Source organism: Sinocyclocheilus rhinocerous, unplaced genomic scaffold (genome assembly GCF_001515625.1).
Source record: "Sinocyclocheilus rhinocerous isolate Xijiao unplaced genomic scaffold, SAMN03320098_v1.1 scaffold926, whole genome shotgun sequence".
Taxonomy (NCBI): domain Eukaryota; kingdom Metazoa; phylum Chordata; class Actinopteri; order Cypriniformes; family Cyprinidae; genus Sinocyclocheilus; species Sinocyclocheilus rhinocerous.
The window spans coordinates 551,681-569,115 of record NW_015648536.1 but is presented as its reverse complement, the minus strand read 5'-3'; the positions used below and the strand labels follow the sequence as shown (position 1 = coordinate 569,115).

At 37.5% G+C, this 17,435-nt stretch overlaps 1 protein-coding gene across 4 annotated transcripts in view; it reads right to left on the bottom strand.

Annotated features, from left to right (window-relative positions):
* The window catches only part of LOC107709853 (serine/threonine-protein phosphatase 2B catalytic subunit gamma isoform-like), a 78,202-nt gene that overhangs the window by 25,084 nt on the left and 35,683 nt on the right, over positions 1–17,435 (bottom strand). For all 4 annotated transcript variants that reach the window (XM_016514500.1, XM_016514502.1, XM_016514501.1 and 1 more), the window contains exons 2-4: positions 11,909–12,106; positions 8,368–8,492; positions 2,484–2,595 (exon numbers count right to left, since the gene is read on the bottom strand). In XM_016514500.1, coding sequence (XP_016369986.1) covers positions 2,484–2,595; positions 8,368–8,492; positions 11,909–12,106 — 435 coding nt within the window. The remainder of the gene's footprint in view (positions 1–2,483; positions 2,596–8,367; positions 8,493–11,908; positions 12,107–17,435) is intronic.

Genomic DNA, 17,435 nt, shown 5'->3' with positions numbered 1-17,435 from the left:
GTGAGCTGCTCCGTCTCACGCAGCCAGAGGGAGTTCCGCAACAACGCTTAGGCGCCCGCCAGTGCGCCTGCCTATAAATCGGCCTAATTTGCAGCACAAGCGACCGATGCGGATTAATTAAAAAAATGCCAAAAATCGGCCGATCAATCAGTCGACCTCTAGAACGTTTATTAGCAAAACGAATAAGAAAGCTTGGAGGCACGGCATACACCTTGATGTCAAGTCAAATAAAATAAATTAACTACTCAAAGTTTAAATAAAGTAAATTTTAACACCAGTATCACCGTCAGCACCGTCTATCGCGGCAAGCCTAACAGTGGCACTGAGTACATTATATTTCACACACTTTAGCCCTTTTATTTTCCAAATGTAACAGGATTAGTCCAATGATGTTTGTAATGTGTACCGAACCGAAAGCCTCATACCAAACAGTTCAATACGAATATGTGTATCGTTTAGGGCTGAAACGATTCCTCGAATACCTCTAGTAACTCGAATACAAAAAATCAGAGGCAAATTTTAGTCCATTTACTGTAACTACACACGGAACACCACGTTTCCTCTCGGACCATTATTACTGACGCACAACCCGATAAACGCTGGACCACAGACTGTAAAAAAAGCGCTGGACATATTTAAATAAATCAATATGGTGGCTAGTTATGATGTCCCTACGTTTGCTTTGTTTTGTGAAAGACTAAGCGCCATTGTGCATAAAAACACCACAGAAAGAAAGAGTGCCAATTTTCAACTCTATAATCAGCATGATTACAAATGTGATTTTATTCAACAGTTCAATAAACAAGAAGGTAATATTAAGAGACTTATGTTTTAGACACTATATTGCCTGATTTTGCCAAAAAAATAAATGCAAACAGTCACAGCGCTGTTTTGCGTCTCTTAGCAACGTGACGGCGTTTCGTTTCTGAATGAATCAACCGTTTAAATGATTCGGTTAAATCGCAATGACTCACTTCTTAACAGTGACTTGCTGCCACCTGCTGGCGGTTTTAATTTGACATTTAAAGTATCTTTTCGTTTTTAAAATAATTTTAAATATCAGTATTCAATGTTTTATGTTTAAAATAACAAAATATTATTTATGCATTTGTAACTGCAGGTTAAATGCATTCATGTCCCTCTGTGTGGGAAATTCATCCCATGCAGCTTCTGTGTTTCCTCTGCATTGCAAAGATGAATTTTGATACTGATATCATTTGTTTGGTTACAGCCCCAAATGTCTTTTATTCTAATTGACTGATTAAATGTAAGAATTTGACTCAAAAGATGATGCACACTTTTAGTTTTTATTTATATATTTGTATTTGCATTTTGAATGTAATTTGGCAATTCAATGCATTAAATGGGTTTAGTTTCCATTGGTTATTAATGTATGCAATTTCAGCAATAAAAATGTAAATTTTTCTAAAAAGAAAACAAATTAGTTGTTTATTTTAAGAGATCTATCTTATTATCTCTTGTATATTTAGTATTGCTCTTTAATAAACAAAAATTCTTATCCGATTACTCGAGTAATCGATGGAATAATCTGTAGAATACTCGATTACTAAAATAACCGATAGCTACAGCCCTAGTATCGTTACACCTCTAATACTTACAATAATATTTATTTTGCTTCAGATCTTTCTTTTGGTAATACTAATATTCATAATATAAATGATAATTATTATCATAGTCATTGATGTATAAATCACAAAAACGGAGGCCAAATTATGCAGCACTAAAAATAAGCACAGCAAACCTAGAACTATTTTTAAAACTGCATCTTAATTTGCATTTTTTTAAATCAGAAATACTTAACTACTAGGAAGATTGCTAAATTTGATCCAAAATTGTCAGCAATGGCACCAATAGGCAGTGACCATATTGTGTGATTCTGGTATGCTGGGAGATTGAAACAGTAAATATGTTCCAGCCAAACTTGATGTAATAATACATTTCACAGCGTGAGCAGCTGCCTTATGTAGTTTTAACCCACATTAAGAAAAACAAGTTATTCAATTCATTTAAACAAGTATTACTATTTCACTAAAGTGGTTCTCTCAGGCAACAAGATAAGTGAGACCACACTGACCCTCCAACTCCAACAAAACTGCACTGATGTGACATTTAGCCATAGGCAAAGCAGTAAAAGAAAGTTATAGTCACCACTAGCAGTTGGCTCAGTATAAAAATCTGCACCAGTTATATCAAGTAAATACACTTTAAGAAACACTACAAAATAGAGTCCACTCTAATAAGGCAAATCGATTTTGAACCCTTAACTGCAGGAGAAATGTTACACTGTTTGCACTGTAAATGAAAATGCTAGCTGGTGACAGCTGGCTGAAAATTCAGCTTTTCAGACATCAAAGAGAGAACATCAGTGAAAGCTGAGGAAAAGGCTGGCTGGCAGTTTGAGCCAACACATCACTTGGACACGCTCTCAGCACTCCTAGATGCTTCATTCCCACAACACTCACATTCCTGTTTGAAGGTGAAGTATTCTGTGAGGTGCCGACACTCATGGTTGCCTCTGAGGAGGAAGAGGGTGTTGGGATGGTTGATCTTCAATGTCCACAGGAACAGCACACACTAAAAAGAGAGAGAGAGAAAGAGACTTAAAATCCTGAAGATAGTTGACTTAACTGTGCAAACGAAAATTTTTAATAATTTATACCTTATCAGTTTCAAAGGCTACATGGAAAGCTAAAAAGTAACAAGATTTAAAAGAATGGTTCACCCCAAAATTAACACGTACCTACCCTCAGGCCATCCAAGATGTAGATGTGTTTGTTTCTTCATCGGAACAGATTTGGAAAAATTTGATGGAGCGGTTTCTTACAAATATGCAGCTTTTCACTTCACAAAACGTTAACTGGTGGACTGGAGTCATGTGGATTATTGTGATGTCTTTATCAGCTGTTTGAACTCTGACGGCACCCATTCACTGCAGAGGATCCATTGGCGAGCAAGTGATGTAATGCTACATTTCTCCAAATCTGTTCCTATGATGAAACAAACTCATCTACATCCTGGATGGCCTGACGGTGAGTAAATATTCAGCAAATTTTCATTTTTGGGTGAACTAATCCTTTGAAATAGTCTTAATAACAATAATAATTCAATGAACTGTTTACAATAATTTCACAATATTAACTTTACAAACAAACAAAATAAAATAGATGAATAAATAAAAATAAGAATTATATACAATCTTCCTATTTCATATTTGATAAAAAAAATTCAAAAAATTTCCCCTAGAGAAACCTTTTTAAAAATGTGTGTAAAAAAAAGCAGAAGAAAAAAAAAAAAAAAGTGTAATTTCTGAGATAAAGAAAAATGTTTCCTAGTATAATTTAAAGCAGGACACTGAAACATTTTACAGTAAGGGAAGATTTACCAAAGAAATTCACAAAGTAAATTGTTCTATTGCATTTAAAGGCAATTTGACTAGGTTTTCAATGCCCAATGGCAAGATTATGGCACAATCAGTGTCCTTTCACTGTTCACTGTTGCTCAACAGGCTGCTAACTGGTGCATGAGGGACTGCAAAAGTGGGAGTGAGTGGTCACATGGTAATTATTTCCAATGACACATTATTCTAAACAACAGGTTTGTTTGGTTCATTTACACATCTAAAATTCACACTTAAGTACAGAGCATGTTTGGCAGCAAACAACACAAAGCCTTGGCAATACACTGACCGTTTGAGTGAGATGCCTGTTCTTCTGTACAGTACAGAGTACATGCACACTCTTTTCAGCCTCATCTTAATCCCCCCCATCTAATTTGCATGCAAAATCCCAGACACTACTCAATGTGGGGAGAACAGGACACCAAGGTAACCAAGGACGACAGGTGTGCATTTAAATGACATGTGAAATAATAGACACAGAGGAGGTTGCGAGCGGGGGGTGGGATGCAGCAGCACCGAGAGCTGTGACCGGAGCCTACGCAAGAGGAATAATGAGCTGAAAATTGCAGGTATTAGTGGCCATGAGAAGAGGACCTGAACGTAGGCAATTACTGCTGAATGGCAGATGACACAGAGAAAGACACAGAGAGGAAGCTGTTTTTTTTTTCTTAAAGTTTACATGGCGCTTCAGGTTACCGCCTGGTTTTAATAAAATAACAACTAGTCATCCATTGAGTGCTGCTAGACTTTCAGCACAGTAAACTTCATATGAGAAGTTGTTACAGCCAACACACTATTTAAGAAATATTTGGTTGAATGTAGTGAACGAACCAAGACATTTTTTCAGATTTCAGACTGCCTGAATAGAAATGTCCATAACGTTTGGTGCTCTAGCGGTTAATAAACTGTGTGCGTCTTGCAGAAGAACATTGTAGCTGGAGCTACTTCTCTCTGTTTATGTCTATGACGAATCACGCAGGTACTGAGTTACTCTACAGCGGTTCCACCAGTACTAGTCTGACATCAGTCATTCAGCGGAGACCCGCGACAAGCAGAGCGGTCCATGCTTTAATGCTCTTTGACTTCTCTCTTATGAAAGGGTACAGTGTCTGACAGGTTATCAAATAGCTCCACTCAGACAACTCCTCCAGTGACACATCCAAATGAGACAGACTGAGAAAGAGAGGTCATTTAACCGTACAGCTTAACAAGGTCTCTGATACTTCTGTTCTTCATTCTAAAGCATCCACAGCTCCTGCACTTTAACGCGGTCTCTTTTAAGAGTGACATTTAGTGAACTCACGCAGCCTATGCTTACCAAAACCAATAAATCATACGAAAAGTAGAGGCTTGAGTAAACTACATATACAGTGGGTACGGAAAGTATTCAGACCCCCTTAAATTTTTCACTCTTTGTTATATTGCAGCCATTTGCTAAAATCATTTAAGTTAATTTTTTTTCCTCATTAATGTACACACAGCATCGTGGCTGTATTAGATCAAAAGGGTGCTTCTACTCTAAATACTGAGCATGTGATATTTCAGTTTTTTTTTTTTAATAAATCTGCAAAAATGTCAACAATTCTGTGTTTTTCTGTCAATATGGGGTGCTGTGTGTACATTAATGAGGAAAAAAAATTAACTTAAATGATTTTAGCAAATGGCTGCAATATAAAAAAGAGTGAAAAATTTAAGGGGGTCTGAATACTTTCCGTACCCACTGTAGGTAATTATTACCTTATATTCACTTAATTTAAAGACGTTTGTTGTCACATTTCATTCTGTGATCCTGCATGTCGAATAGCATACAACTGACAAATATTGATTAGCCTATGTCTTGGACATAGTTCTTAATATTAAAGTTTTGTACATAAAACAAAACAACGTCTAACAGACATTTCTTGTTGGATGAAGGACCATCACCTTCAACTCAACCTTGCCAAGACAGAACTGCTTGTGGTTCCAGCAAACCCATCGTTTCATCACGATTTCACCATCCAGTTAGGCACATCAACCATAACTCCTTCAAAAACAGTCAGAAACCTTGGAGTTATGATTGATAATCAGCTGACTTTCTCAGACCACATTGCTAAAACGGTCCGTTCCTGCAGATTTGCTTTATACAACATTAGGAAGATCAGGCCCTTTCTTTCAGAACATGCTTCACGACTCCTTGTTCAAGCTCTTGTTCTGTCCAGGCTGGACTATTGCAATGCTCTCTTGGCAGGTCTTCCAGCCAGTTCTATCAAACCTTTACAATTAATCCAGAACGCGGCAGCAAGATAAATTTTTAATGAGCCAAATAGAATGCATGTCACACGTGTTCATCAATTTGCACTGGCTACCAATAGCTGCTCGCATAAAATTCAAGGCATTGATGTTTGCCTACAAAACCACCACTGGCTCTGCACCGCTTTACCTAAATCCATTACTTCAGACTTATGTGTCCATTAGAAGCTTGCGTTCTGCAAGTGAACGTCGCTTTATTGTGCCATCTCAAAGAGGCACAAAATCACTTTCACAGACTTTTAAATTAAATGTTCCCTCCTGGTGGAATGACCTGCCCAACTCAATCCGAGCAGCTGAGTCCTTAACCATCTTCAAGAATCGGCTAAAAACACATCTCTTCCATCTTTATTTGACCCTCTAACTCTAGCACTCTCCATTCGAATTCTATTCTTAACTGCTCTTTTGTTGATTTTGATTGCTTCCATTGTCCTCATTTGTAAGTCGCTTTGGATAACAGCGTCTGCTAAATGACTAAATGTAAATGTAAAACATACAATACAAACACATGGATTTTTTCTTGGTGTCTAAAGTATATAAAAAGAATACACTTGTCTTACAAACTCCATGACTTAGCCTTTAAAACAACAACAGCAACAACACTGAGGAATCGATTCCAGAGTTGATTCGAAAAATTTTGGAATTGAACAGCCCTACATCTCAGCTCTTTTTTTAGTTGAATTCATCAGGGTTATTTAGGCATTCTCATTTGTGTTTGAAGTCAACATTAAGGCAAAGCAAGCCATAATATAATTGTCCTATCAGAGCAGCTGTGGTAACTATGTAAAAGATGACATATTAAACTATAAGACTAAACACGATTGTCTTTACTGGAGATATTATAGCACAATCTGCTTTGCCTCTCTTTTGTGCTTATGTGTGGTAGTTGATGCACTGTTGCCAATGTGGCAGTGTAGCCATTGATAATGCCTTAACAGATAGTTCAGAGAAGACGTCAGATTCTCAGCTAAGTAAGAATGAGCCCAGACATGCACGCAATAATAGTTTCCCACTGGTACATGTACAGATCCCTGAGTACTAGGGCCCTATGAAGTCAGCCTTTTTTTTTTCTTCCAAATTCTGTTTTAATTTTTCTGGATTCAGTTTTTGTTTCAGTTAAATTTTTTCTATACTCTGTTTTAATAGTTAAATTAAATTTTATTAATAAAAAAGCATGTCTAATGAAACTTGCACAAATTAACAGCAATTTATCAAAAGTTTAAGGCCCTATGAAATGTTTTTTTATTTTTTCTCAAATTCAGTTTTATTTTTACCAAATTCCGTGTTTTCCATTACTTTTTAGATTTCATTTTAATGGTTTCATTACATTTTAATAATCAAAGGCATCTCCAATCAATTGATTTCATTAAAAATATTTTTTTTTAATTATTATTTTCCCCCCCAGAAATACTGTGTATTTACATTTTTCTGCTAAATAAATTCTAGTAAATAATATTTTTGGTAAATATTCCTTAAAAAATGTTTTGATCATTTTATTATTAGTAGTAGTACTATCATTACATTAAGTAATATATTTCTGTCACAATTTCTTCAAGTTAACCTGAACTTTTATTTTGAGGGGTTGCTGTGAAGACGGTCAAGTTTCTGTTTGTAGCCCATATGATATGATAGTTTTTCTCAAATGAAACCGTAAAATGCTCATGAAGTGACTCTCAGAGCAGTTCTAGAGATTATGCATGTGTTCATATACTCATATATTGAGGTGGCAGAAGCTGAAAGCACCGTGAGCATCACGCATGCTTCAGTTTGTGTGTAGTAAACGAAACTGCGCGTCTGCAACGTTCATTCACACAGAGACACACAGTACATGCAGGATTCAGATTTAAATTGTATTTTTGCAGCTTAATATTCACAGACATTAGTCCATATCATGTTTTGATTTAAGTGTAATTTACCTACTTTTGATTTGATTTTGCAAATTTTGTGATATTTCGCATTACTCCGTAAATTGCGTTTTTTTTATGACTGGATTCCACGATTCCGTCCACGTTTTCCACATCACGGAAATCATAGGGCCCTAAAATACTAAATCATAGGGCCCTTAAATAAGCATCCACCTGAGTTGACCTGCGATTTATTTTCACACATGAATGAGGCCTGAAACCGATCTGAGAATATCAGAACCGATGCGTTTTACATGATCATGGACCACAAGGGAAGGAAAAAAAAAAAATCAGAATTGGGTCACTTGAACCATGTAATTTAAATGCAGCCTTATTGGCTAAATTCATAAATTAACAAAAAAAATTTGGGAAAAAACACTAGGGCTGAATGATAAATCGCATGCGATATTTAATGCACATCTTGTCAGTAAAGCCGGTTCTGTAATCAGCGGTAAATCTCCATCACGTGCGTGCTTTCAGATGGAGCAGCATTTACTACACAGAGCCGTTGTTTACTGACAAGCTGCGCAAACCCACGATCATATATGATGTGCATGACAAATGTGCATGAAAAGATGCACATTAAATATCGCATGCGATTTATCGTGCAGCCCTAAAACACACACACAAAGGATGGAGGATGTATAAAAATCTGTGAATAACAGGCGTTACAGTGTCCAGTGAACCAGATTTCTGCAGGTGCAGATTCTGTGTTAGCCTCTTGTTCTAGATTACTTCAGTTGAAGAACTTCCACTCACCTCAATACTGAAGTATCCTCGGTCTACATAATCGCCCAGGAAGAGATAGCGCGTGTTGTCGGGGGAACCACCAACTTCAAAGAGCTTCATGAGGTCGAAGAACTGTCCGTGAACATCACCACATACTGGGGGTGAAAGGGAAACAAAATAAAAGCTTAACATTGCACATCACATTCAGTGAGTGGTACTTAACACCCGCCTCATGTTGAAATCAATGGCAACTGTAAGCAAAGCGGTAAAAGGTTTTCTGTATCACATCACATTATAAAACAAATGCCACAGGGAAGTGCTGGATTGTACAGAGACCAAACACTTCACTTAAATCCATCCAGCCAGCAACGGCCACATGTACAAGACTGCTCTGTCACTTAGCAACAACGACACTATATCTGAAAATACAGAAGCTGGATCCATTTATAAAACAAAATGTATCTAGAGCCAGAGGGGTTTGTGACATCTATTAATTCATGCTCAATGGCAGCGATATCTATAGAGGACAGATGAGCTCTAATACATCTGCATCATAAAATACCGTGGCATGCCGCAAACAAGAATTAAACCTTGAAGCACAACATCTTCATCAAGTAATTGAGTAAGCTTAACAAGCTCTGTTTGTCACTGATAAGGACCAGCTGAATTTAAAGTGCCCCTATTATGAATTTTTTTAAATTACCTTTCATGCAGTGTGTAACAGCTCTAAGTGAATGAAAATATCCTGCAAAGTTTTAAATCTAAAAGTGCACCGTGTATAAAGTTATTGTCTTTCAAAAGAAAGAGTCGACTCGGAGTCATGAAAACGAGTCGTTTTTAAAACGAATCTTAAGCTATTTCAAGTTGACGTCAACATGAAAAAATTAGCATATTTATGCCCGCCCACTTGTTGACCACGCAGACCCGGGAAAACTTGAACATCCCCTCCCTCAAACACCGTAGCGGATTCCTGTGGAGAAGACGCTGTGCTCTGCAGTGTGAGGGTAAATCCATTAGGTTATGTTGAAAAACTCCCAACTCAATTTTCTCCTCCAACTTCAAAATCATCCTACATCGCTGCAGAAGCACCGACCCAGTATTTACAAAGTCAACGTGCAAGGAGGGTCAAACACCCTTTACAAAAAAAAAAATGTTTAAAAATGGTATTATGTAGGATAATTTTGAAGTTGGAGTAGAAAAGTGTTGGGAGTTTTTAGACATGCCCTGTCTTGAACCGTTGTACACAGACAGAGTACGCATGCGCCTCACAGAGACGAGCATTTGTGGTTAAAAAGTGTATAAATATTAGTTGTTTTTTTAAGAAAATTACCAATCGTTTTGCTAGATAAGACCCTTATTTCTCGGCTGGGATCGTGTAGAGCCCTTTGAAGCTGCAATGAAACTGCATTTTTAACCTTCAATCCGTTGAGCACCACTGAAGTCCACTATATGGAGAAAAATACTGGAATGTTTTCCTCAAAAACCTTACATTCTTTGCGACTGAAGAAAGAGAGACATGAACATCTTGGATGACATGGGGGTGAGTAAATTATCAGGAAATTTTTATTCTAAAAAAGTGGAGTAATTCATTTAAAAATTGTTGCTGTCATGTACTCTGTACTGTAGCATGCAAAATACGTATTTAGTTGTGTGTGTGTTGTGTTCGCTCCACGCAGCTTGTAGGTCTCTGTCTAACCGGCTAACAGAAATATCTGTTCGCTCGCAATTGTCTAGAAATGTATCGATGAATAGTGAATGTTTGTAGTTGTTATTACTTGGAGTTCTGATAAAGAATAGAGCAATACGTTGGTGTACAAACTGCAGTGCTTTATCAATATGTTTCTGCATTGGGCTAACGCATATACCATGGCTGTTTGGGTGTTTACCACCGAGCTGTGGGCTAAGTAATGGTGATGGGCGTTCCATTATTGACATGCGCTGCATGCAGTAGACCAATCACAATAGACTGGGTCATCAGACCAAACACCGCAGTTTAGCGTCACGCAAAGGAGGGGTTTGGGAGTCGTTGAGCAAAAAAGGAAAAAAATAAATGCATATTATAAGACAATGAAAGTGTTTTTTGACCTTGCATGCATGTCAACCCGTTGTCAACTCCCAAAACCAAAATATGAACCTTTCATAACCCATAATAGGGGCACTTTAAGATTACTCAGATGCTATACAGACTCTCCTGTATAATCTGTAAATGCCCATTATATGATTTTCTGTCACTTTCTTCTATCAATCTATCCGTCAAATAAAAGAAGCAAAACCCATAACTAATTGACAATTATGCATTTTCTCACAAACCAGAGTGACTAGGGATGGATCAAAATAGTTGACCAGTCGTCCAACATCTAAGTAGCCAATTATTGAGGTCAACCAGTTCATAAACTAAGATTTTTTTTTTTTTTAGTGGCATTATTTAGTGTGTTTGTATAATCAGCCTCTCAACATTTTTTTTACATTTGTCATGAATTTAAAAATATTACTACTAAATTTATTGGGAGATACTGAAATTATTTACATGTTATGGCTAATAAATTGACTGATAAATTACAATTTATATAAATATAAAACTAAAAAATACAATTAAAATCAATCATTTTAAATGCTACAAGTGAATTTAGACCTTAGAAATTTACAAAATTATTCACAGTATGAAAAAAAGATATTAATTTTGAGATTTGCTAAACATTATATTTAGCAGTGTTTATGAATTATTCATTTTTAAAGATTAACTTGATGACAACAAAGGTAACATACATTCAGAAATATGTGAAATGTGCAAGCGCAATATCCACTATTGGCTGTCTGATACAAAACCAATCGATCAATTAAAAATAAAAATAAATATCATGTATCCCTGATTTATGTAATAAAGTTAAATGTAGACAGGAAAGTAGCATCATTCAATCACGGTCAGTTGCACTCAAAACCAGACAAAAAGTCTTCCTTTAGAGCAAATAGTCGACTTGTCATTCAGGCAGCCCTTCATTTAGTTGATTAGTTTCTGCACATCCCTCCAACTGTTCACTGAAGCATCACTGACCACATTCCACGGCAGAATCTGTGACTGTTTCCTGTGTTGCGCGCCACTGATCTGCAGACAGTATCTGTCATTATGAACCAAAGGCACTGACACGGATCCCCATACAAGTCAGTTTTCCACAGCTGATTCTCCACTCTGACAGTTTGTAACACAAATCAGGTAATCTCTGCAAAAAACTCAACAGCAATGCCAATTTTGTACGCCTGATGAAAACTGCTTTCACAGATAGAATATGGGCCTACTTGAATAGTTACTTATCAACCAAACCAATCGTTTTACGATTTATTATTTTATTGTTGGCTAAAGGTACACACGCTGATGCCAAGGAAGTGTAATAGTGAATACGTTGCATGAAGCTTCCATAAGGAAAAACACCTTTTTTGGGGAGGAACATTTTTTCTTAGGAACTAGGTTCAACCTCAGCAGAACAAAACCGAAAGTCAGAACAAAGTTCATTGTAATCTGGACAGATGGTCATCTCCCTCAAGCCCTACTAAAGATATGTTCTTGCTTTCTTACCAGTGATTGGTGCCTCCACCTCTAGCATGCACTTCTCCTGCCTTAGGATGTTGGCACCCTCGTTTATGATGCGCAGCGCAACGTCCTCCTCCACACGTCCCTCTTTGATCAAATGGTTCTTCAGTAGCTCGGCATTTGGCTTACCATCCACAAATAGGTCCTTTATTGTCAGCCGCTGGTGAGGGGGCAGTGGCACTGCTGTACGTGCAACAAGAGCAAAATATAAACTTTAACAACATCAACAAGACAGCTGCAAGTATGGAAACAAGCTTCAGTCATAGTGTAAAAGAGGAAATACTAAGTGATTCATGCCCACTAAGAGTGATAAAGTGCCATTTGAAAATAGTTAAGGAATAAAACGTCATAAATGGACAAACAGACACTACATTCCAAAAGTTTGAGGTCAGAAAAGTTTTTTAATGTTTCTGAAAGTCTCTTATGCTCACAGAGTTTACATTAATTGGATAAAAACACAGTAAAACAGTAATTAAATCATCACGATTTAAATTAACTGTTTTCTATTTGAATATATTGTAAAATGTAATTTATTTCTGTGACGTCAAAGTTAAATTTTCAGAATTCAGTATTCAGTGTTAAATGACCTTTTAGAAATCCTTGTAATACAAAAACTTATTATCATCAATGTTGAAAACTGTTGTGCTGCTTGATATTTTTGTTGAAACCTTGATATATTTTCAGGATACTCTGCTGAATAGAAACAGCATTTATTTGAAACAAAAACATAAAAAATGTTGTTACAGTCACTTTTGATGAACTTTCCGTTCTTTTTTTCTTTTTTGTTAATTCACCCCACTTGGATGTTCGCTGCAATATGGAAAAGATCTTTCGCCACCCCAGTTTCATCGCGATTAACCGCATTTTAAAACAAAGATTAAAATGTTTTTTTTTTAATCTATTAAACATATTTAGTTACATTACAAGTAGTAACTTTACAAGTTAGACAAAACAGTTAATTATTTTATTAGCCATTTATAAGTTATCAGTCATAACAACAAGGTAATAACTTATCGGTTCATCTATAAAACCATTGCACATGTTTGTTGACAAAAAACATTTTCACATCGCTCAGTGACTCTCGCTCCCGAGGATGCATCTTTGAAAAAAATAAGGTCGCAGACGTGTATTTTCAGATCTGCTCTTTATTAGTTTGTGCTGCTCTCTGGAGCATCATGACATTTGCTGCTGCTGGGGCTAATAAGAAAAGTTATGATATCATGAGGATTCTATTGATTAAGCTCTCAGATTTAACCTTCACAGACGTGAAAGGATCCCGAGATGTCGCGCAATAATCCCTCACCTGCGCTGAACTGCCGGGTAATCTAACGCCACCAAATCCCTCAGCGAAAGTGCAGAAGTTGCCATAGAGAAGCCTGCAGCTCAAGGCATGATAGGAATGAGAATTTTGGATGATGAGAAGCATAAGAGCTTCTAGATGATGTAAACAGATGTTTTTAAAGATAATAAGCATAGATTTATCAAGAGTATGGCATGCTAATATCTGTCTGTTCTGTCTCTGTATCCTCTGAAGAGTTCATTATTGAATGAAGTGAGAAGCGTGGCTGAAGTTCTCAAACACCATGAAGAAAACAGGAAGCCGTGTGAACAGCAAAAGCCCCTGGCACAGTCTTTTCCCCCCCAAGTCTATCACAAAAGCTAGGGATGATGCTGCTGCTTTCACCGCGACCTCATTTGCATGCATCTGCCATAGTGTGTTTTGGCTGCTCAGCCTCCGGCTCTGAATGTCTGCTTGATCGATAGCCAGCGAGAGCCCATATGTTTCAAAGGAAGTCAGGGTTGATCTTAATTTTATGGTAAGTGGGTTTTATGGCTTGATTGCTGATGCTGAGGGACATGTAACTAAAGACATCTGCAACGCGTTCGGAGGGAACAAGCAGCTGTCTGGCGGCACCGCGAGGTGCACCGAGTCAGGCTTTGACAATGCTTCAGTTAATCTGGCGGTTCTATTAAACGTGCCCAGAATGCCAGAGCAAATGATGTCTGAACCCTCAACTAGGGCTGTGCGATTAATCGAAATCGCGATTTGCGATTTGAGAAAGCCTGCGATGTGGACGCGATATTACTCTGTTCCAGAGCATAAGAATAAAAGATACATTCTTAGATGTTTTTGTTAGTACGTGAACGTTATCTTACATTTTATCTCCCCAACAGATTAATTTGAAATAAGTTTATAATGCATGTTGGCTATTCCCAATTCAGAAGAGCGCACACACAGCCTGTGTCTGTGAATGCTTCTCATACTCGCTCCTCTCTGCCCCACGCGGCGCGAATCCCTCGTCACGGACGAGCCGTTCACGCTTGCCGCACTCACGCAGCCTGTCTCGTAATGCTGGTTTATACTCGCACCCGGCTCCGCAAGTCTCCACAAGCGCATCTGGCAGTATGGACGAGGCTTGACGCACGCGCGCAACTTGTCTCGACTCGCGCCTGGCTCTGTGTTTAAAACGAATGTAAATTCAGTCTAACTGCTTGCTAATTTCACTTGGATGAAATGAAACATTCAGCACATTTTCCACTTGTTCTTAAAATCCCAAATACTTAAAATTAATAAATCAGCCTATGTAACATATGTAGTACTTTAATAATTGACTTAAGAAATACAGTTCTTTATATAATAAACAAATATTTTCTGTGAAATTCAGTAATTAAGTTAATTCTGTAAAAGTAGTTATACCATTATAATCTTGCCTGCTGAAAAAAACAACAACAATAGAACCCCCTCCCAAAACACAATAAAAAATTTTATGGATTTCAGGGTTATAATGGGAATTGTATTGGTTTTAATGTAAACAATAATGGTGTCTACTAGTATTTGATGGATTCTATTGGAGGGATGTAATCTGGCAGATGGCAAACAATAGAACAACAGTAATTCCTATTGGAATAATGCCCAAAACAAAAAGGAATTTTGTAATGGTTTAATGGAAACTATAAGAATTTCTGTGATGGTTTCTATTGTTTTTTTCAGCAGGGTAATGATACCCATACTGTGCTGCACATTATTGACAATATTGAGCTGAAGCTTGACTTTGCAAATTTAAAATCGCAAATCAAATCGCAATCTCTGTCAAAAAAAATCACAATTTGATATTTCCCCCCAAATCGCACAGCCCTACCCTCAACCATTAGGGATTCAAATCAAGCCACCGGATCCCACAGCCAATCAGCTGTGTATCTGTATGAGGAGACTGAAACAGTGAGGCAGTGTCTCATTAAAACAGATGCCATGGTTTCAAACTTTTTTTTCCCCAAAAAATTTCTGAGGCCACACCCTAGGCATGTGTCAATTTAAGAAGTACTTCAGCTCAAAACATCACTGTTGACAGATCAATCAAATAGAAGACATTCTGGTTAGGTTTTTTTATTTTTTTTGCCTTTTGTTAAATTCAGTTCTGAGCAGCTGCTGGTATTTTTTTTTTCATTAACTAACCATGGAAACAACGCAAGCTGCACAACAGATTTTGCCTGTTTTCTGACACCTGTGGCCTGCTGCATGAAGCTAGTTCTGAAGCTAAACTCTGAGTTTCAGAGTAAATTTAGAGTTCACAAAACCAAACAAATCCAACAGATCAGGTTCAGCCAGGCTCACAAATCTCAATATAAATGTTCTCCGTTAACATGCTACGTTCACACTGTCAATTTTTGGGATTTACAACCCGCATTTTCTTTACAGGTGTGAGTCTCGAAATGTCCCGTTCACACAGCAGCTTACAGTTGTGTTTAGAATACTGTCTGTATGAATGTGCAACGGGAGTCAAGCCCGTATTTCTTACCAGTAAGCATAGCGACAGTGACCAAAGTAAAATCAAAGATGGCGAACATCCATAAAACTGAAAGTCTTATCACTTTCTGACACGACAAGAGTCCAATCGAGCTGCGAGTTCATCCGTCAAATCTTCATTAACCGACAGCAGCCTTTAAATTTGGGTGGAGAGCGGAGTTTGAGTCACGCGCAGAACACAAAACTGACGGGAGTGGCTCCGGTGGAAAAATGACAGGATCTAAAAATTTCAGGTGACAGACACGCAGCTCATTTCTCCATCGTCACTGTAAGTTACCGAAAACACACATACAAAAAAAACACGTAACACACGTTAGACACGCGTTTGTGCGGCAGAGCGGCTCCCTCTCGCACTGTATGACATGACAGACAACTGGTTGTCCAGTCCTGTTCTGTTCACACAGCGCGTGTGTTCCGAGAATGCGGTTGTGAGTCCTGAAAATTTACAGGTGTGAGTTCGGTTACATAATGCGGTTGTCACACCCATAAATAACCGAACTGTGTGAACGTAACCGTATTAAGGAATCAAATACAGGACTGACAACCGTATTCTGCTGCTGTTTGAACGTGCCTAGAGTTTGATCCAGAGTTTGTGATTAACTCCTGAAAGTGTGATGTGTGGCAAACAGCCAATCACTGGGAACAGTTTGATTCACTTCTCTGCTGAAGATTAAGAGATGTCGTTATTAAAAATATAGTGAATTTAAATGCATGTACAAGGCAGGAATAAACACTGTTGCTGCAGCAAATGTTTGACAGGGCAGCAGAAAGAAAATATCCGACTATGCAAATGAGTCAACTGAATTTAATCAGACAGAGTTCAAAAGAAAACAGTTTAGTCATTTTAAAAGCTTTATATTAGGGATGCTCCGATCAGGATTTTTGCAGCCGATACCGAGTACCGATTTCTTGTCATGGTGATTGGCCGATACCGATGCCGATTTTGATGCTTCAAGTTTATATAACATATGCATGCCCGTAGCCAGCTATGAGGTCCGGACCTCTGTACATTTTTAATGTTCAAAAATAAAATCTGCTCTCTAAATGACTAATCTGCTGTTTAAAGCTCGTCAAATGATTGTCTACATGTATAATTAAGTTTAGACAGTTTGCTGTTTAGCGCCCGTGATATGAAAATGAGCTCTGCGAGACGCTGGCAGAGTGAACGAGGCTTGAGACTTGAGTGAGTGCGCAAATTAACTACTTAATTTGACACTTTAGAAAGTTAATAGAGCGGGAAGTTGCAGTTTAGGGTTGGCAATGTCTTTACTGATTTGAACTCATTTCGGTTTATTTTGGCTATTGTTTATTTTTCGGTTTTTATTTGTTTTCATAGCAATATCTGGCAACACTGCAATGATCGCCAGAACTTAAACTGACAGTAATCAAAAGAGCCCACGGACATGTTATTGCTGACAGGATATCACATTCGGTAAGGAAACGCAAAAAAAAAAAAAATAAATCTACATGTCTGTCTCTTTTAAAGTGTTATATAAGAAGTAGTATGTGGGGTTATTAGTGATGTAACGATTCCCTCAACTCACGATTCGATTCAATTCACAATTTTGATTTCACGATTCGATTTGATTCACGATTTTTTTTAGCAAAATTAGATTTAAGAGAAATTATAAATTAAATGTGTCCTTTTATTATTGCTTGGACAAAATACTGTACATTTCTTTGTGAAATTGAAATATAACACTATAA